Below are 20012 nucleotides of genomic sequence, written 5' to 3' on the forward strand. Positions count from 1 at the left end.
CAGTACTATAGCCCCCTCCAGCGCTGTATACAGTAATATAGCCCCCTCCAGCGCTGTATACAGTAATATAGCCCCCTCCAGCGCTGTATACAGTAATATAGCCCCCTCCAGCGCTGTATACAGTAACATAACCCCCTCCAGCGCTGTATACAGTAACATAACCCCCTCCAGCGCTGTATACAATAATAGAACCCCCTCCAGCGTTGCATACAATAATATAACCCCAGCGCTGTATACAGTAATATAGCCCCCTCCAGCGTTGTATACAGTAATATAGCCCCCCCAGCGCTGTATACAGTACTATAGCCCCCTCCAGCGCTGCATACAATAATATAGCCCCCTCCAGCGCTGCACACAATAATATAGCCCCCTCCAGCGCTGCATACAGTACTATAGCCCCCTCCAGCGCTGTATACAGTAATATAGCCCCCTCCAGCGCTGTATACAGTAATATAGCCCCCCCAGCGCTGTATACAGTACTATAGCCCCCTCCAGCGCTGTATACAGTAATATAGCCCCCTCCAGCGCTGTATACAGTAATATAGCCCCCTCCAGCGCTGTATACAATAATATAGCCCCCTCCAGCGCTATATACAGTAATATAGCCCCCTCCAGCGCTATATACAGTAATATAGCCCCCTCCAGCGCTATATACAGTAATATAGCCCCCTCCAGCGCTATATACAGTAATATAGCCCCCTCCAGCGCTGTATACAGTAATATAGCCCCCTCCAGCGCTGTATACAGTAATATAACCCCCTCCAGCGCTGTATACAGTAATATAACCCCTTCCAGCGCTGCATACAATAATATAACCCCAGCGCTGTATACAGTAATATAGCCCCCTCCAGCGCTGTATACAGTAATATAGCCCCCCCCCAGCGCTGTATACAGTAATATAACCCCCCAGCACTGTATACAGTAATATAACCCCCCAGCACTGTATACAGTAATATAACCCCCAGCGCTGTATACAGTAATATAACCCCCAGCGCTGTATACAGTAATATAACCCCCCCAGCGCTGTATACAGTAATATAACCCCCCCCAGCGCTGTATACAGTAATATAACCCCCCCAGCGCTGTATACAGTAATATAACCCCCCAGCGCTGTATACAGTAATATAACCCCCAGCACTGTATACAGTAATATAACCCCCCAGCACTGTATACAGTAATATAACCCCCCAGCGCTGTATACAGTAATATAACCCCCCAGCGCTGTATACGGTAATATAATTTTAATAATAAAATTTAGTGAGTTTCCCCCCAACAAGTAGTGAAATGTCAGTGGAAGTGTTTGCACTCTATGAGAGAGCGCGTGTGAGAGAGAGACAGAGCGTGTAATTCACAGACAGCAAACCCCAATGAAAGGAAGTCTCTTGCGGGTGAATATAATGGACGTTTATTCCGCCGGGGGGGAAGCCATTCATTGTAACACAAGCCTCCTCCTCATTCCCTCATAGTGATTTACCTCGGGGGCGCCGGCGATCTTCAGCTGTAACGTCCCCTTGCGGTCCTTGTCTTCGCTGCTCGAATACTGAATGGTCTGTACCTGAGTGAAGTCTGCCAAGTGGGTCGGCTGAAAGAGTTAACGGAGAACATGAAATAATGGGGGGGTGGAGATATTTTTAACTCCGCCCCCAGCTGCCTCTACTGAAAGCAGGGAGTATACCTGAGTATGCTTCTCACACATGCTCAGTGCTGAGCTTCCTATATACCCATAAACCATTGCCGAGGAACTCTCCGGCAAACTCTCTCTTTAGTGAATAACCCCCCCACCCCCACGCGTTATCAGGTACTCACGTTAGAGCCTTTGTCTGTAAGGTAGCTGATTCCTTCTTCCGGGCCGATCGCTAGCTCCACCGAAATAACCCAGCTGGACTTTTTTTGTACAAAAGAAGAAAAAAAAATAAGCGTCATGCGCGACGACGAAACGTCCCGGCCCAGCGCTAACCTAACAACTACTGGGTAACCGAGACCTCGGCCCTGGAAACGAAACCCCCCTTGGTCCAGTAAAACCCCCGACTCGCTGGAATTAAGTAACATTTTGTATTTTGAGTTAAAAAAAACCATGATAGGCACACATTGTACAGCGCCGTGGAATATGTTGGCGCTATATAAACAATAAATTAATAATAATGATATAAATCTTAGACAGGTATAGAGCGAGGGGCTGAAAAAGTCCTGTTGGTAGAGCGCGGGCGTAAAATACCATTTCATGCTGTACATATACAGATACACACGCACATATATGTACTATGTAGCCGTGAAACACGTATGGCGGTGTACGTTGGATTAGTAGGATCAGATGTAAGATACGGAGCGAGCGCCGGCCCCGGACACTTACTCCGAGCGCACACTTGAAGCACTCCTTGTCGAATCGGTAGACCGGGGAGAGGATCTCGAAGAACTTCCCGATGCTTTCTTCCCTGTTCAGGTTGGCGAACTGGCGGAACGTCTGCTGGATGAGCTTCCTCAGCGCCTTCGCCTGACAGAAAAAGAGCAAAAAACAGAAAAAAAATCTACCGCTTCCAGCTGCAATAGTCATTTGCAACATTAACCCCGTCTGCGCTGGATTTCTCATCCATTTCATTTCTCTCTATATATATATATTATATAAAAAAGGAAAAAAGTTATAAAATATATTTTTTTACCTTAACAGAATCCAGCAGACTTTTTGGGAAGAACCTCCTCAGGCCGACGTCTTTCCTGGAAGGAAACGAGGTTATCGGAGATGCTTTTTATACGAACCAAAAGGACAGCGGCGGGCAGATTAGAGAAAGAAAGATCGAGGAAAGGGCGATAACCCCCCCCCCCCCAAATGACATCTTTAGGAGCGCGTGTCTGCGCATGCCCGGAGAGCAGGTAACGCCCGCAGCGTAACGGAACCACAAGCATCGGAATCGAAGCTATTATTCATTACTGGGAATTTATTGTGTTTTTAAGTTAACAGTCACGGTTACATAGATTTTTTTATTTTTTTTTGTAACCTGGAACCATGGAAAAGGCAACTTTTTGCCTTCACCACGGGACTCGAGACCTGCGTTGTAAATCCCATTATGCTCGGCCGGTTACTTTAGCACCGCGCAGCACTCTGGGTCACATTCCCCCGTGGAGAGCGGTGTTTACAGGCTGGGGGGAAAATCGGCATTCCAAGGGTTAATTGGGAAATAGTTGAAAGCGTTGGTCTGGACTGCTCCTCATTTTAAGAGCTCTAACTTCACGAGACACCTTTGGCACTTGATTTTATCTACAAGGACTAGTTTGCCTGTTTCACTGTATTAACCTCTACCGCCTCTGCTGGAAAGGCTGTTCCACGTATCCACCACTCAACCAGATTACGTCCTTTTGTTCTGATATACCCCCAGACACACGCTGTGTGATTATGAGCAATGCGGGGAGGCGCATGAAAATCCACCAAGACCTGTGAGGGATCCATTACAGATTTAGGAAAAACCTGCGATTTTTAGAAAAGCCCTTCCCTCTCCCTACGCGCCATTTTTAATTATTAAAACAAAAAAAACTGAACTAAATATAGTAAGTCAAACAATGCCATATTCCACAAGGAACCTTTCCTTTAAACTCCGACGCTCCGCACTTTACAGACACCGAGAGGGTGAAATGAATGAAAACACCCGGCACAGATACAGAAAAAGACTAACGAAGGGTTAATCCAGACCACGGGAGTAATTTCTGCGAGACCCCCGCGTCTGACAACAACAAGATGATCTGAGTGACAGCCGCTCCACGCAGAGAGACCCGCTGGGTGACCGCGCACTACGGCTACATAATGAGGAGAGCGGGGCCGCAAAGGGCCAACTCGGTAATGTGCGTCCGCCCCGGCACAGGGCAACAGGGCGGCACCGATCCAAAAGATTACGACGGGAGGGGGCAAATACTCCGAACGCCGTCATCTGCAGAGCCCCCCGGGTGCTCAAACTCCCCCCAAGAAAACATTAGCGGAATACAGCGTATCTGCGGGAAGATCGGAGAACCGGCCTACATGTATGAGTCTATACATTATTATTATTACTACTATACATTAATAGTATTATTACTAGACATTATTATTATTACTATACATTAATAGTATTATTACTATACATTAATAGTATTACTAGACATTATTATTATTACTACTATACATTATTAATAGTATTATTACTAGACATTATTATTATTTTTATACATTATTATTTACACACTTAATATAAAAACACACACACACTATATATATATATATATATATATATATACACACACACACACACACCCACCCACCATATATATATATATATATATATATATATATATATATATATATATATATATATATATATATATATATATATATATATATATATATATATATATATGCATTATTTAACAGCCCCGGAAACGGAGGTCGGGGCTTTTGGGGTGAGGTTACCCCAGGCCTCGCGCCCGCTCTGTACACCCCACACTCACTCTAACACCTCGTAGTTGGACTTCTTTTCCAGCGCGTTCCCTCTCATCTCTCCATACGACCTCCTGAAACGACAGAAAGGCCCGGGTTACACCGTGTGGGAGAACCGCGCAGCACAGAGTACATTCACGTAAATAAATATATCAGAATCCGGGGGATCGTGCCGGAGACTGCCCCGCTTCATACAGCCGATAAAGCCCTTCTTTCAGAAGGTCTGCAAGCGACGAAAGATTTCAGATCCCAAACTTTTGTGACATCAATGTCTGGACGATCGTGTCATAGATTGAGCATGGGGCGAACCGTGGAACAGCCTCCCAGGAGAGACGGTAGAGGCTAATACAGCGAGGGTATTAAACATGCATGGGATAGACATGCAGTCTTTACAGCAGGAGAAACGGACGACTAGACGGGGGCCGGATGGGGCCGATCTGCCAGCAGGTTCTGTAAATAGAGGGCTATGGGACAGGCTCAACTCACCGAATTTCAAGGCATCCGAGCTTCAGAGCGATCTCCTGATCCACCTGATCCGCTATTTCCGTCATGTAGTCGTTTTTCACCTGAAAATGCAAAAAACGCACAGCGCTGAGGCGAGAACGTCAGAGAAACAAATAACCATGGAAACGCCCGAAAGCACCGAGCGTGACCCGGAACCTGCAGCCCTTACCTGTGCGGATACCCCGTACAGGAACCGGGGCCGATGCGAGCGCTACGCACCGCGGGGTCAGATACCGCCTGATGACCAGGCGAAAACACAGGACGGCTAACGATTATAAAAGTAATGACTGAAAGCGAAGTTGGGCCGTGGGAGAGGTGGATTTTGAGCGGGGGCCCCCTTTCTTCGCTTTATATCACGTTTACACATTGTACAGCGCTGCGGAATATGAAGCCGCTATATAATACAGTAAATAATATTATTTGCGGCGGTCGGCGTAAGCCAAGCGCACGTTTGGCAGAAGTTTCCGGCGTCGCTGCATCTGTTAATAGTGGTCGGAAGAAACGGGGGGGAGAAACTCCGCCGTGACCCCAAACTGCAGCTCTGCAGCTGCTCCTCTCTGCCAGCATATGCTGGAAATCTATCCGTGCCCCAGCGCCGTCTGTCCGCGTGTGATGACTACATACTGGAAACCGGCCAGCCGGCCACGAAGCCACGAGCCCCGCGAGGCCAGCCCCGGCCGTCACGCTGCATTCGTATCGATCGGCCAAATATTAACTCCGGAGACGCCGGGGCCGCGGGATGTATCCAATGCATTGGGCTGGTAACAGTAGCAATAGGAAAAACGGAATAAAAAAAAAGAGCTGGGGGACCGTTAGCGCTCTGCGGGGGCCGTTAGAAGAGCCCCATTCTATTTTTATTCTTCCAAATCTTTTGCCCCGTTTGTGCAGAGACCGCCGGGTCCCGATGTTGGTGAATAAGTCTGATGACCCCCAGTGGTCTCTTGCCCCAGAAGACCCCGTCATAAATCCAAATCCCGGGGGCCGGATGCGCCAAAGCGGTGCATTTAAAATCCATCCAATCAATGAAAGCCGACCCGAAAATGGTTTTTACTGAACGTGTCCCCATCTGACACGCGATATCATTAATGCCCCAGAGGGGTAACTGGAGAGGATCTGGGACCCCCCTCCCCCCCTCCACTAAAGTATTTTGGCAGGGTTATTTTACATATCCCCAGCGGGGGTCTCGAACGGATGCTGCCCCCCCCTTCCCAGTTACAATTTAACCCCTGCAAACCAACCGAAAACTGGGAGTCCCCAATCATTTTCATAAACGGGGGTCCAGCGTCCCTTGAAGGGCCGCAGCGCAGCGATGCCCCAACCAGAGCTTAGAGGGCAATAACCAGCGGGTTTAATCGGAGCGCACAGACGGTGGGTATAGTATCACACGGGGGGTGGGGACTGTTTCTTTACGGGCACCTTGACACACGGAATGAGACCCCCTCTATGTACGTGGCCCCCCCCCCGTATGTATATACATATAAGCTCCATGTATGAGGCGTAGGAAGCAGAAGTACAGAAGAGGCTGGAACTGCTAAACGGAAGTTACTCAACTGACGAGGACGCGGGGCTTTTACGGCTCGTTCATTCAGGGAAAGGACTCTCCATATTCCCCCCTCCCCCCGCCATCACTTTTATGATCTTCCGCAATTCACATTAATATTAAAACAGGCGGAAGGAAGGAAGAAAAGTCGCGAAGCCGTCTCCTCCCGTCGGCGGATTCCATCGTACGGAGGGCCGAGGCAATTAATGTTTAAACGTCGTTAAAGGAAGAGGTAATGGAGAGGCATTTGACTCCATTAATAATTCACGGCTTGCCCCGGCTATACGTTCCTCCCACGGGCGATCCATCTCATAAAACCTCTGTTATACCGGCTTGGCTTCATGGGAGTTCTTCCGGCTCCTAGATCGATATGAAGGTGGCTCCCAGATTTGTCTGCTGGGCTCCCAACTTACAATCTAAATCCACGGGGACCGGTTCTCTGTCAGCCGCCTTCCTCCCATCTTCCGATAACCGCGGGCACCTAGACCCTCCGCAGCGTCCCCCGATGGCACAGCCAGCCGGTTAGGGCTCCGGACCATCGATGGAGTCACCAAATCTGACACGTTCGACACCAAAGCCAACCACCCCACCTCAATACCCGCCATCATGGAGGCCGCTGGCCCCCGTGGACAGACAGACAGATGATACAATAAATGCTGGTGCAAAGCGTGAAACGTGAATCGGCAGCAAGGCCCCACGGTTACTATGACAACAAAGGCTTCATTGAATCCCCGCTGTTCACTAAGGACTCCGTTATTAATGTCGCCACCAGTTACATGACCTTCACATCCAGGCCGGAGCGGTTTATTCCGGGATAAGAGGGGGGAGGGGAGATTTCGGGGTCTCAGAGCCGATTCCCCAACAGAACGAGCTCAGCGGACATTAATGACAGCTGCTGGCTTTAAACCATAAAGTATCTCCATCATCTGCCCCCGGGGGGGGGTTCTTACGGGAGATCCGCGGGGCTGGAAGACCTGGAGGGGGCTGCAGATGTCACCGCATTGTCTCACACGCTTTCTTTTTCGCTTGGGTGGAGCGTGGGCCGGCTGAAATACGGAAAGTAAAGAGACGCTCCAGCCATCGCAGGAACTTTACACTTATTTATACTTTCTGCCCAATCCCCCCACAGCCATAATTCTCACGGAGAAAACCGTACTTAGCCAGCAGGGGGGGCTCATCAGAGTTCCCAGGGTCTGGACAGAAAGCTTTTTACTTTGCTTCCACCCTGACTCACCGCATGAAACATCCCCACCGAGAACCACAGACCGTACTATTACGTCTTCAGTCACCTAGGGCTTGTTTCTGAGTACATAATAGTATGTTCAATGCCACAAAGGGGTTAAAGTATAGATCTAGGGACTTCTGGCTTGGACTACTCAATTGTTTCATGGTGGTGTCCCGTTGTTCTTTGTATTATTTCAATCGGCATCGCTTGTACCATGCAAGTAACACGTTGTAACTGCCCCGCGCATGTTTGAGCCCAAAACCTCGAACGCGTAATTTCTGAACACGTCCCGTAAACAAGGAGCTACCTGCTGGTAAAAGAAGTTCAGCGTCGGCTTGTCCTCCGTGAACTGGTTTAAGAATCCTTTGGGCAAATAACGAATTCTGAGCTCGTACCTGAAACGACAAGGAGAAGAAGAAGAGGATATATGTGAAACATTATTATTCTATAATTCTATAGCGCCAGCAACTCCCGCGGCGCTTCTTACAGTCCCTGCATCCAAAGGGTCTGACAGAGCCAGATCTGACAGGCCGGAGCATTACCATCCCTGCTTCCCAATGCTCTTGGGTGGGGGAGGGGCTCTAATAAAGAATATAAAATCCGACATGTAAAAAAAAAGTGAAAAAAAATAAAAATCAAAGCTGGACTTTAATATCAGGATGACATCGCCTCGGAGGGAATGTTTAATGAAGATCGGCCTCGGGATGGTAAATCCCTCTCAAGGAGCTTTATCTGACGGTAAGACGGGGTAATCCTCATCGGCGGGGCTTTAACCGCTAGGTAAGGCTCTGCGTCCGGGGATTTTCTCTTACATAAAGAGTATTTGGGACGGGGCTACAATCCTTCACTGATACTGGGTGCTGTACGCCGGGCCTTTCAAGGACCCCCCCAACTATCCTAAATCCTTAAATGATCACATCCTACTCCTGCACTCTAATAATAATGGACCGTTCCGCTGTAGTTTCTCGTTAACCCCCCCCCCCCCCCCCCCCCCCAATTATCTGCATTGCTCTGAAATCACAGGAGGTCTATTGGTTTAATAGGGACTGGCAGAAGTGGTCAGATTGCTGTGATGTAATACATAGAGGAGGGGCTTTGGAAGAATGACACGTCTCTATTGCTAGGCAACCTTAGTATCTCAAAAGACCTTTAAATGCAGCTTTGAAGCCACCGGGAGAATCGAGGAGAAAATTAAAACGGCGCAGAGGTTTCTTTTACTTCTCTTTACATGAAGGCGGCCCTCATCGGGTGATGTTTTGTTAGCCGCAGATGCACAAAGCTACTTTCACTTTAAATGTTTAGAGGAGGAGTCACGACGTGTATAACCAGAGACTAGTCTTAGTGCACTCACAGTGTACTCTGCACTATACCATAATGCCACTGCAAACGTAGGTGTTAGTGTGTGTGGAAGCACACGAGGGGTGAGTGTTTCCAGCAGTCATCATCCTACCCGAGGACCATAGGTGGCACATGAATAATGACGAGCTGACCAATCACAAGCCCGCCGTGCTATTAGCAGCAGCATGCCTACGTACCATAGGGTAGTTTAAACAATCCTGTACCAAGTAGTGTAGATAGTGCCCCAACCCCCAGCATGCAGGTCAACTTACTTCCACTCCTCTGGTGGGTGGGCCTGCTCGTACTTCTCTCTGACGTGGGACACGCCCATATCCAGGTGCAGCCAATGAACTTCCTCAGAGCGCAGGTGACTGAGCCGTAACCCATAGGACGCGACGCTCTTCACTTTGTGGCTATCAACGATCTTCTGGATTATCCCCTAAAAAAAAAATGTCATATTTTTTTTTTTAGTATACGCCAATAACTCTGCAGTCCTGGAGCCGCCGTCGCTGTCAGTCAGGTGATATTTTGGGTGACTTTCCCGGCTCAGACACCACACTGAGCTGATGCTTTATGGCGATGCTAATGAAGTCCGTTCCTCCATAGACTTTCATTAGGACGATAGATCATGGCGCGCATAAACATATGGGAAAAAGAAAATAAAGCACTCACAATTTGACGAGGCACTGCTAGACTAATAAGTTAGAAGATATTAAAGGACCTTTTCTACCGATTCCTTTGATGAGCCTGGTGTATTCAGCCCGTTTGTGAGTTGATACGCTACCATACCAATACACTACATATTACACTATTGTTTATTTTATTTTATTTTTCCCATATGTTTATGCGCGCCATGATCTATCGTCCATTTGTTGAAACACTTGAAGGAAGAGTGTTGTTGGCTGCTGCTTTTCATTTGGGGAGTATTATTATTATTATCTTTATTTATTTATTTCACGTAGAATTCCAGTATTCTATATTTTCACATAGACTTATATTGGTGATTAAGACCGAGCCATTCTTTTGTTCCCCACAGGCAGTATGATAAGGAGTCGGGGGGGGGGTTAGTAGATCGGGGGTCGGATAACAGAGTGAGAATCATACAAACGGCTGATATGCAGCCGCCTGAAAACATATTACGGGGCAAAAACAGCGGACTATTTTGTGACCTGCAGAGGGGACGCGGCTTCCTAGCCACGCAGGGTTAACCGCGAGCTGCGAGTATCCCACGCGGGAAGGTGTGAGAAATGTCGCCGCGCGTCACACCATTACAGGCTGAAAAATGCCAAGGACGTATCATGTTATGAGCGAAACTAGGAAAAAAACAACAAAAAAAAACCCCACACTGCGGGAAATTCACTGATTATACCCTTAACCCCCCGTGTGCCACATGAGTGTGTTAATGATTTATTCCCCCCCATTAGATTCATGAGCGCAGTAACACAGGCTAAGGGCGAACCCCATCAGAAAGAGAACTCGGTTACTTAACTATAATCTTTTACCATATATATATTTTTTTATTTTTCTGAGAGGGTAGTAGATAAGTGAACAGCCTCCCGGCAGAAGCGTGGAGGCTGATGCTGCACCGGTGGATACAACATGGTGTTTTAAAATGCTGGGATTCCTATATTTCTATTTCAATTAAAAAAAAAAGGTATAAAAACATAATTAAAATTATTTAGTGAAATAAATTCACTTTAAAAAAATAATAATAAATATGTGAAAAATAAATATATTGCATATCAAATTTCAAATCTCACTGGAATTCTTGATGATTTGGGTTTTTTTTTTGTTTTTGTTTTTTTTGCAGGTCATTCCATTTGTGGGTAAACAAGGATAAAATATGCCGATATAAAAGCCCATTATTGGTTAAATATTACAATTTGTGAACGGACTGGCTCAAGAGTCCTAGATTAAAACTTGGGAAAAATGGCAATAAAATAAAAAAATATTTTTTTTAAATATCCCACTTACCCTGACGTCTGTGGCATCCCCGTGGCGGATGTTGCTGGCCCAGGTGGCCGGTTCGCTGTTGCTCTCGAAGTAATGGAAGACCTTGAGCACGCGTTCTATGGCGCCCGGCGAGCGCTCCATGCCGGTGCTCAGGCGGGACTTGGCGTTGGAGCTCGGGGTATGGTTCAGGTTCGGGTCCAGGTACGCCGCGGCCATGTTCTTGCTGGATGCTAAGTGTCTGTCATATTCTGAAACAGAAGAACGTTCCGGTGAGAAGCTGACGGTTAGTAAAGTTCTCCTTTTCGTTCCACGGGTAACTTTTATACAACTGAAAGTGACCTAAAGAAATAGATTTAGAGAAGTCGGACTTGCTTTCCATCCAGCGAGCCGGGGGCCGGGGGGCCGACATATTTGGCGAACAGAAACTGAGCTTCTCCATCGAAGAAATTCAAATGTTTCTCTTCCTTAAATCACAAAAACACGTATCTAATCTAAATATAACGTATAGAATATATAGTGTAATATATCTAATCCAATATATATAATATAAATATAACGTATAGAATATATAGTGTAATATATCTAATCCAATATATATAATATAAATAGAATGTATACAACGTATAGAATCCAATATATATAATATAAATAGAACGTATAGAATATATAGCGTAATATATCTAATCCAATATATATATATATATATATAGTATTTGTAGCAGACGTTACAGAATAGCGTATATCTAACAATCAATAAAACAGCAACACATCCAATCCACGTTTCTCGCCCATCGATTTCCGATCTAGGAATATTTAGTATTTTTTTTTGGGTAGGTAGATTTTTCGGGTTATAGACGCGGCTTACTGTCCACAGCTCTCCCCTGAAGATGCGCAGGAACCTCCATATATATATTATATTATATATATCCTCCCCACGGATAGAGTTACAGAGTATCCGGGATCCGGACAAGGAAGGAATAATCTGCCCGGGAGGAATGTGCGGAGGGAACACACCCTGCGCGGCTGGGACTCCAAGGTAATGGTTAACTCTTCGCGAGCTCAGGTTACCAGCTGGGATTATTATACTATATATATATATATATATATATATATATATATATATATATATATATATATATATATATATATATATATATATATATTCCACGCCTTCACACATGTGGATGGTTCCAAGATTCGTGCCTCACAATGTTTGTGGCAAAAAGTGGAATTTCCTCCTTATTTCAGGGGAAGGAGGCGATGCGTGTTACACACACGAGCACACAACCCGATCTGACCCACACACCCTGCAAAACGACTCAAATAACCTCAATATTACCTAAAAAACATGAAGTTTGGGGATTTTCGTAGCTTTATTTTACCCCCTAAAAAAGGCAATTCTCAGGAATGCCTGAAAATGGCATAAATGTGTCTGTGGGGGAATTAAAAGGATGTCGCACCATTCTGCTGGCTCCTCCCACCCCTGGGATCCCAGTGGAATGATTGGAACTACACTGCGGGGGGGGGGGGCGCCTTATGAAGACCTTTTGACCTATTATCACAAACCTACACAACCGAGGATAAATGGGGTTTATTAACAGTTTAATTTATAAAGCCGTTTCCTGCTGTTTCTATACACATTATCGGGGCTTTTAGGGCCGTAGAACCCTGCGATCCCCTCATACCCAGCAAACATTCCGGCCTCCTAGAAAAGAGGGGCATCAGGGGAGGAGAGAGGGATATGGGGATTTGGTGCACAAAGAGGGACTGGCCAGACTAATCAGAGGACACTTGATAGGGATGGGCAGAAGCGCAGACCGTGTCCCCCGCCAGCCTCGGAGGGCACCGCCAGCACATCACACCGGGGCCGTTCTTGGATTACAGGAAATCAGGAAAGATCATTAGACGGCTCCTTCCAAGCTGGATTATATTGTTAACCCTTTAAGAATAAGATGGGAGGAGGGCGTTTAGCTGCTGAGGCTTTAGGACGCTCGATGGTTAAGATAACAGGAAACTAAACCAAGAGGAAGAACAGGGGGGTTCTAGGACATGTGACGTTCAAGGACAGGTGACCTCATAAACTCATTGGTAATGATGTCATTAATACAGAGGACCTGAGAATACCGATCTTATTCACAACGTTATAAGCCATTCTCCCAAACCCACAGCGCCTCTGACCCCGGGGGCCGTAATACGGAGCTGCGAGGGAGCGGATGGCGAGCGCCCGAGAAACGCGAAGAGCGTGCCAAGGATTAAAAGGACTAATCCCGCACTCCAAATCCCCCCCGGCCATCTGGATCGCTCGCTCTTAGCGATTTAAATCCCACTCCAGAAGCCGGGGCTAAACGGCACAAGGAGAACGCACGAAAAATACTGAATATTATGTAACAGTATGGGGGTCCGCGGGGGGCGTCTCAAGCAGCCACCGGGAAGGAGACCCCGGGAAGGAGACCTGGGCGAGCCGCGTGCACTTCCTAAAGCTGCTGTCCCACTTAAACAGAACACCGTTTGGGCTGCCGGTGCGTTAAGCAGATAAATCATGGCAGATCAGCAGCAACAAAAAAAAACAACAGACTTTTAGGAAGTTTTTTTGTGTGTTTTTCTCAGTTTCTATGGTAACAGCCTATCAGTGCCCACTCTTGCCCCACATGACAATTAAACATCTCCTTAAAAATGATGACCGTAGCAAACGTTGCCTCCGTTAAGAGATTGAACGGTCCTAGTAATATGGCTTCTAACGCTCGACTGCAAGTTTAACGTAGATGGGTCTGTAAAGCAGTTAACCCATTACTGGAGGAATCATAAACATTACTTTAGGAATTAAAGTATACCGGCTGCTATAAATGAAAAGGGACAGTTTAATGTCACCGAGCACAGGAGACGCCATGAAAATGTATAAAGGACCACGCAGCTATATGCATTATATGGATATAACGGCGGGAGCGTCCCTTCGGTTAACCTGCCGTTAATATTTTTGCTCCCAGATTTCCTAGCCGGCTGATGGCTGGAGACCCCCACCCCAAAAATACAGGGGCAGCTTAACTGCGTGTGTGCGTGTGCGTGTGTGCACACACACACACAGATCGTCAGTGTAGCCGTTCTCATGGGTCGCAAGCAAAAGGAAAAAAAAAAAAAAAAAGAAAGCACAGAAGGAATCCACCCACGGTGGAAACACCGCTGGATCTTCTACTCCACATATTGAATAAAACAGGCGGAAAACCTTGTAAAATGTAAAACGATAGGAAGCATCCGCAGCCCTCCTCAATCCCCAGGGCTCACGTACAAAGTCTAACCCATTAAAACAATTAGGCATCGTCCACCGGGAGACCGGCGAGGCTGCTTTATCCCTGCTCCGCTGGGGCTCGTCCCCGTTCCGGCTCGGAAACATTTCAGGAAAAGAAATAAAAAGCCTTTGTAGGCCAGGAGCGAGGACGCGGCTGATCGACAGCGCGCGGCTACGGCCCACAATCGTTACCGGGGAAACAGCACAAAAAGGGTTAAATTCTAGTGCTGTATGAAAAAAATAAAAAGCACCCCTAACAAAAAAAAATAAATATATGTCAACTAGGGGTTAATAACTTGGTATTATTAAAGTTAAAAGAGACGGATATTGCTCTCCCGAGACTTGATTTATTGCATTTTCTGTACATATTTTGTTTGATTTCACGAGACAAATAATTTAAGTCAGTTTTCCGTAAAAGTTTTATAAAGAAGCGCACGATTCGAGCTGGGGGTCAGGTGACACAAACAGGGCCTGCTGATAGGCTACAATAATCTGTTGGTATAGCAGCAGAAAAAAAAAATAAAAAAAGCTTGCAACAAAAATTGTTAATAAACTAAAATATTAGCTCATTCTTTATTTGCTTAACACGGTATAAAAAATAATAAGAAAAGCAAAATCTGAGTAAATATTACGTTATGAGAAGGTGATAGATACATGGAACAGCTTCTCAGCAGCTGCGTAAGAGGCTAATGCAGTAAAAGGATTTAAACATGCGCGGGATAGACTGGGATGAATCTAAGACGAGACCGGCGACCGATTAAGGTTTGAGTCTTTACAGCGGGAGAAACGGGCGACTAGACGGGGGCCGAATGGGGCCGATCTGCCGGCAGGCTGAATGTAAGTGTCGCCGCTGTCTGATGAGGAACGCCGTCCGCCAGCAATGAACGTCTGCTGTTGCAAAACTGCCATAAATATAAATGAAAAGGAAGTGTGTAAAAGGCATGAGTCACGGCAGCGGGGGCCGATCGGCACGTATGACAAGGCAGGATTCCCATCATCCCATGTCACCGGCACGGCCCCCGTCACCAGTATGACCAACGTCCTGCACTGGCCCCGGAGAACGGGCAAGCGCCCAGACCCCCAGGCGTGTTAAAGGGGCGCGTTACAGCATGATGTGTGTCGGGGGGGGGGTCCCTTTAAATGTCTCTTTCTGCACCGCCAGCTAAACGCCATGCGGGAGGTGAGTTGGGGTTGCCCGGGGGCCACGTTAATAGGAACTGGGCTACAGTAGGGGCTTCGGGGGGCCAATAAACCATCCATTTTACAGACACGGCGAGCTCCCCGGCATCATCCCAGCGGCTGTCCTGGATCCTCACGTTACGGAGCACCCTCACAAAACGCACATTTATCCGCTATTATCTCAGACTACCGGGGAGGAATCACAGTGAGTCACGTTAAATATCGCTGGGTGCCCTGACCGGCAGAGATAAGGAGACGTTACAGCCAATAAAGAATAAAAGGGACGCTTAATCCTCGTAACGGCGAATCCAGCGACCTCAGACGTCCTTCACCGAGAAACTTTTACCGCTCAGCGTTTCTGGAAACAAAGTATCAACCCGAATGACCCCAGAGCCGTGCGGCGGCCGTATAATGAAGGAAAAGGCCAGACAACCCTTTATCAAAACACTTTCCTGACAGAGAAGCTGCAGCCCTGAAGCTGAAGCCATCCTTCCCCGTGGTTCGGCCAATTCGTTCCTCTGACTGGCTGATTCAGGTAGCCAATCCGTGGCAGGAAAGCACTGGGAACGTTGTTTGCATGTGCATGGGGGTCTGGACAGACCCTCGCCTCCAGCTTCCCCTGAGCCAGCGCTGCAGCTGACTGCCGGAAAGTAGATCGCACGTGGGGGGGGGGGGTGTTTGGCTTAAGACATCTTCTATATAAAATAAATAGCTGGGGTTAGGGGGATGGGTCAAACGCATATAAGGGGGATTCCGCGAAAGGGTAAAGGGCCGGCTTGGCGATAACATATACCAGAGAGAAGACGCTGCCATAAAACCCTTCGAGAAAGGTGGGGGGTTATGGAAACAAAACTAACACGGAGCAAACTAGAAAAAGAACCCTAATAAATTATCCAATCAGCAGCCAGATTTATTGGTTTCTATAGCAATAAAACCACTTTCCAAACCGGAATCACTTTTAATATCCTTTCAGCGGCAACGCGATGACACGACCGCAACGTCCATGGGGGGCAAGAGATAACTGCCCCACCCGCCAAATACCCCCTGGGTATTAAGACTGATATGTAGGGTGGGGGGTTGAGCATACGTGGGGTCATATGATACTGTATCACAGCATGTGTAACACGCAGCAGAACACGGGAGGGGATTTAATATTTACAATGCCCGGCCCCGGCGTGTTACACGAAGACGTCGGCAAAATGTTCCAGTGCCCAGCCACAAAGGGGTTAATGGCAGAAATCCGGGCTCTCTAACACCTTTACTGATGAGCCATCAAATACCCGGCCGGCGGATCAGAGGCTCGCTGGCTCCATTCACCGCGCCGAGCTCCTGTCTGACGGCCATTGTCTCGTTCAGCAGACTGTCCGCCGTACGCCGCCTGTGCCAAGGACACCCGGGGGTTAACGCGGCCGCCATAACAGACACTGCGGCAGATACCGGCCTGCATGCGGCATCCGAACACCAACGGCTTAAAGGGACCGCCGCGGCTTTATATTCCTCCAATCAGATCACAAATCAATTAGTATGAGTTCCCGCTCTGTTATCTGACCCCCAATTTACTAGAGTCGGGGGACTCCTTATCATACTGCCTGTGGGAAACAATGGAATGGCTCGGTCTTTATCACCCAGATGGACTGACTAATGGAAGTCTATGGAGGAAGGGACTTCATTAGCATCGCCATAAAGCATCAGCTCAGTGTGGGGTTTGAGCCGGGAAAGTCCCCCAAAATATCACCTGACTGACAGCGGCGGCGGCTCCAGGTCTGCAGATAAAGGGGGGTTTATTGGAATGAGATTTATTCCGGGAACGGTTTTTTTACTATTTGGTATTTTCCGGAATCCTGAGCTGAGACGGCCGGCGTATCGCAGAAGTCTCTATAATTAGGTTCAGATTGGGCAATCTGTGTATCCCGGATATTACGCATCCGATGAGCGCCACTTTATGGCACGGAATGGGGGGGCCTTAAATAACATCCAATATTCTGCACCCCCCCTCCGCAATGCCGATTTATATAGCGCCGTCGCATTCCGCAGCGCTGTACACCGGGACTCTCCGTCTGTAACGGTTATAACAGAGAAACGCCGACGTTCTGATTCAACTTATTCTAGAAAGATTTAGTATTTTTTAAGACGAATTCTTGCTTCTAAAACCTCAAATCAGTCGTTGGTCTCGTCTTAGATTCAGGAGCCGTATGTCTGTCCCATGCATGTTTAATCCCCTCACTGTGTTACCCTCTACCACCTCTGCTGGGAGGCTGTTCCACTTATCTACCAGCTTAACTAAACATAAAATAGGAAATACGGTGTGTGCTGGGAAAATAGCAAGAGATGATAAGTGCAGGATGTGAATGCAGCCCCCCGCATGTTTAGTAGTTTTGCTCCCACACCCCCTTTATAAAGAGAGACAGGGGACGAGAGCGAGAGGAGAGGAGAGAAGAGAGAGAAGACCAGAGAGAGAATTTCCAGCTGCGCATCAGGATTCCGGTGGTCAGACGTAATTATAAAGCGCAGGTTCAGACCGGATCATCGAGCCGCACGACAAACATTCTTCACAAAAATAGCAGATTTTACGCAGAAGCATGACTTTATATCACATACATTAAACAGGGGGAGTAGAGCGTGCGCTCCGGGGTCGTACAGCGCTGTGTATATCATGGCCGTGATGCCCAATAAAGATGACTTCATGACAACGAGCGAGACGTCGGAGGAGCAGCTGGAGAGCCGGTCGCCGACCCCCAACAGCAGGGTTTGGGCTGTAGGTTGAAAGGCATTCACAAAGCGTCGGTGATCGGTTGCCATGACAACGAGGGTTTGTGTACAAAGATCCGGATGTCAGTACAGCGCAAGGTCAGCCTGCGGTGAGTTACACAGAAATACACCCGCCGCCGGCAGCCAAACCCCGGCGCCACGTCCAGCACACCTTCCAGCACCCAGACCTTAAACATGCATGTGTTACCCTCTACCACCTGTACTGGGAGGCAGTTCCAGGTATCTACCACCCTCTTAGTAAAGTGAAACTTCCTTACATTCCATCTTAGATTCCGGTCCCTTGTAACATTTCTCCTCCTTTGAAATAACCCCCCCCTCTCACGCCCCCCCCCCGCTTTCCCAATATGTTGGACCATTCCCCTGACGAGCTCATCTGGCGGGAAGCGAAGGGGTTAATCCTGTCTGCTGATAGGCTGATAATAACGAATGGATTAATCGCCCTGGGTTACCAATCTCCAGCCTGCTGCTGCAGAACACCCTTTCGTATTTCATGGACCCGCCTTTCAGCCGAGAAGGTAATCGGCCTGTCCGCTGCAGGCTCTCTCATATCCACGTACTAATGTAATGTGTGCACTGAACACAAACACACAAACAAGGCATGTCCACGGGGGCCGTCCAGGGGCCCCAGCTCTTTATCATAATGCATGGAGGCCGGGAGAAGGGCCTCGCTATTTATACGGTATTATTTATTATTTATTATTATTAACGCTCACCGACAAATTCAGCAGGAAATCGGGGCGAAATCAGAGAAAAAAAACAAAAAAAAACGGTTCCAGAGCCACCGTTCCGGCTTTCAGCATAACTACGCTGCATTATTTCAACAACTCCCTACTTCACGTCCCCGGTCCCTACTGCCTCAACCAATCAGCAACCAAACAAAAGGGAAGAGATGAGTAAATGGGGAGGAAAAAACAGGCTGCTCCTATAATGTACACATACACTGGGACGTATACATATTGTATACAGATATCTACCTATATCTCCCCCACTATATATATAGAATATATAATATATATATCACACCACGTCAGATACATCGCAAGCCCCTGCTTTCCAGCACTGAGAGAGTTGAAGCCGAGTGTCAGCGGATGATGTATGCGAGTGGCGGCTGGGCAGGAAGGGGTTATTTTAGCAGCCGCTGGCCGGGAAGGGGTTATATTTTAGCAGCCGCTGGCCGGGAAGGGGTTGTTTTAGCAGCCGCTGGCCGGGAAGGGGTTATATTTTAGTAGCCGCTGGCCGGGAAGGGGTTATATTTTAGCAGCCGCTGGCCGGGAAGGGGTTATATTTTAGCAGCCGCTGGCCGGGAAGGGGTTATATTTTAGCAGCCGCTGGCCGGGAAGGGGTTATTTTAGCAGCCGCTGGCCGGGAAGGGGTTATATTTTAGCAGCCGCTGGCCGGGAAGGGGTTATTTTAGCAGCCGCTGGCCGGGAAGGGGTTATTTTAGTAGCCGCTGGTCGGGAAGGGGTTATATTTTAGTAGCCGCTGGCCGGGGTTATATTTTAGTAGCCGCTGGCCGGGAAGGGGTTATTTTAGTAGCCGCTGGCCGGGAAGGGGTTATTTTAGTAGCCGCTGGCCGGGAAGGGGTTATTTTAGTAGCCGCTGGCCGGGAAGGGGTTATTTTAGTAGCCGCTGGCCGGGAAGGGGTTATTTTAGTAGCCGCTGGCCGGGAAGGGGTTATTTTAGTAGCCGCTGGCCGGGAAGGGGTTATTTTAGTAGCGGATCCGCCGCGTTGTTTAATCAGAAGGAAAAGGGCAGATCGGAT

General features: G+C 47.8%; 1 protein-coding gene across 9 annotated transcripts in view; it reads right to left on the reverse strand.

Annotated features, from left to right (window-relative positions):
- LOC149305710 (focal adhesion kinase 1) overlaps positions 1-20012 on the reverse strand; it is a 61115-nt gene that overhangs the window by 35264 nt on the left and 5839 nt on the right. For 4 of the 9 annotated variants that reach the window (XM_089477226.1, XM_089477225.1, XM_089477224.1 and 1 more), the window contains exons 2-10: positions 11041-11267; positions 9339-9505; positions 8036-8123; positions 4946-5025; positions 4471-4533; positions 2658-2712; positions 2351-2491; positions 1807-1884; positions 1475-1582 (exon numbers count right to left, since the gene is read on the reverse strand). In XM_089477226.1, coding sequence (XP_089333352.1) covers positions 1475-1582; positions 1807-1884; positions 2351-2491; positions 2658-2712; positions 4471-4533; positions 4946-5025; positions 8036-8123; positions 9339-9505; positions 11041-11267 — 1007 coding nt within the window. Of the gene's footprint in view, positions 1-1474; positions 1583-1806; positions 1885-2350; positions 2492-2657; positions 2713-4470; positions 4534-4945; positions 5026-8035; positions 8124-9338; positions 9506-11040; positions 11268-20012 lie in introns of those variants that run through there. The other 5 variants (XM_089477230.1, XM_089477231.1, XM_089477229.1 and 2 more) reach the window with 3 other exon arrangements.

Source organism: Sceloporus occidentalis, unplaced genomic scaffold, assembly GCF_023333645.1.
Source record: "Sceloporus occidentalis isolate IW3139 unplaced genomic scaffold, rSceOcc1.0.p SCAF_11, whole genome shotgun sequence".
Lineage (NCBI taxonomy): Eukaryota > Metazoa > Chordata > Lepidosauria > Squamata > Phrynosomatidae > Sceloporus > Sceloporus occidentalis.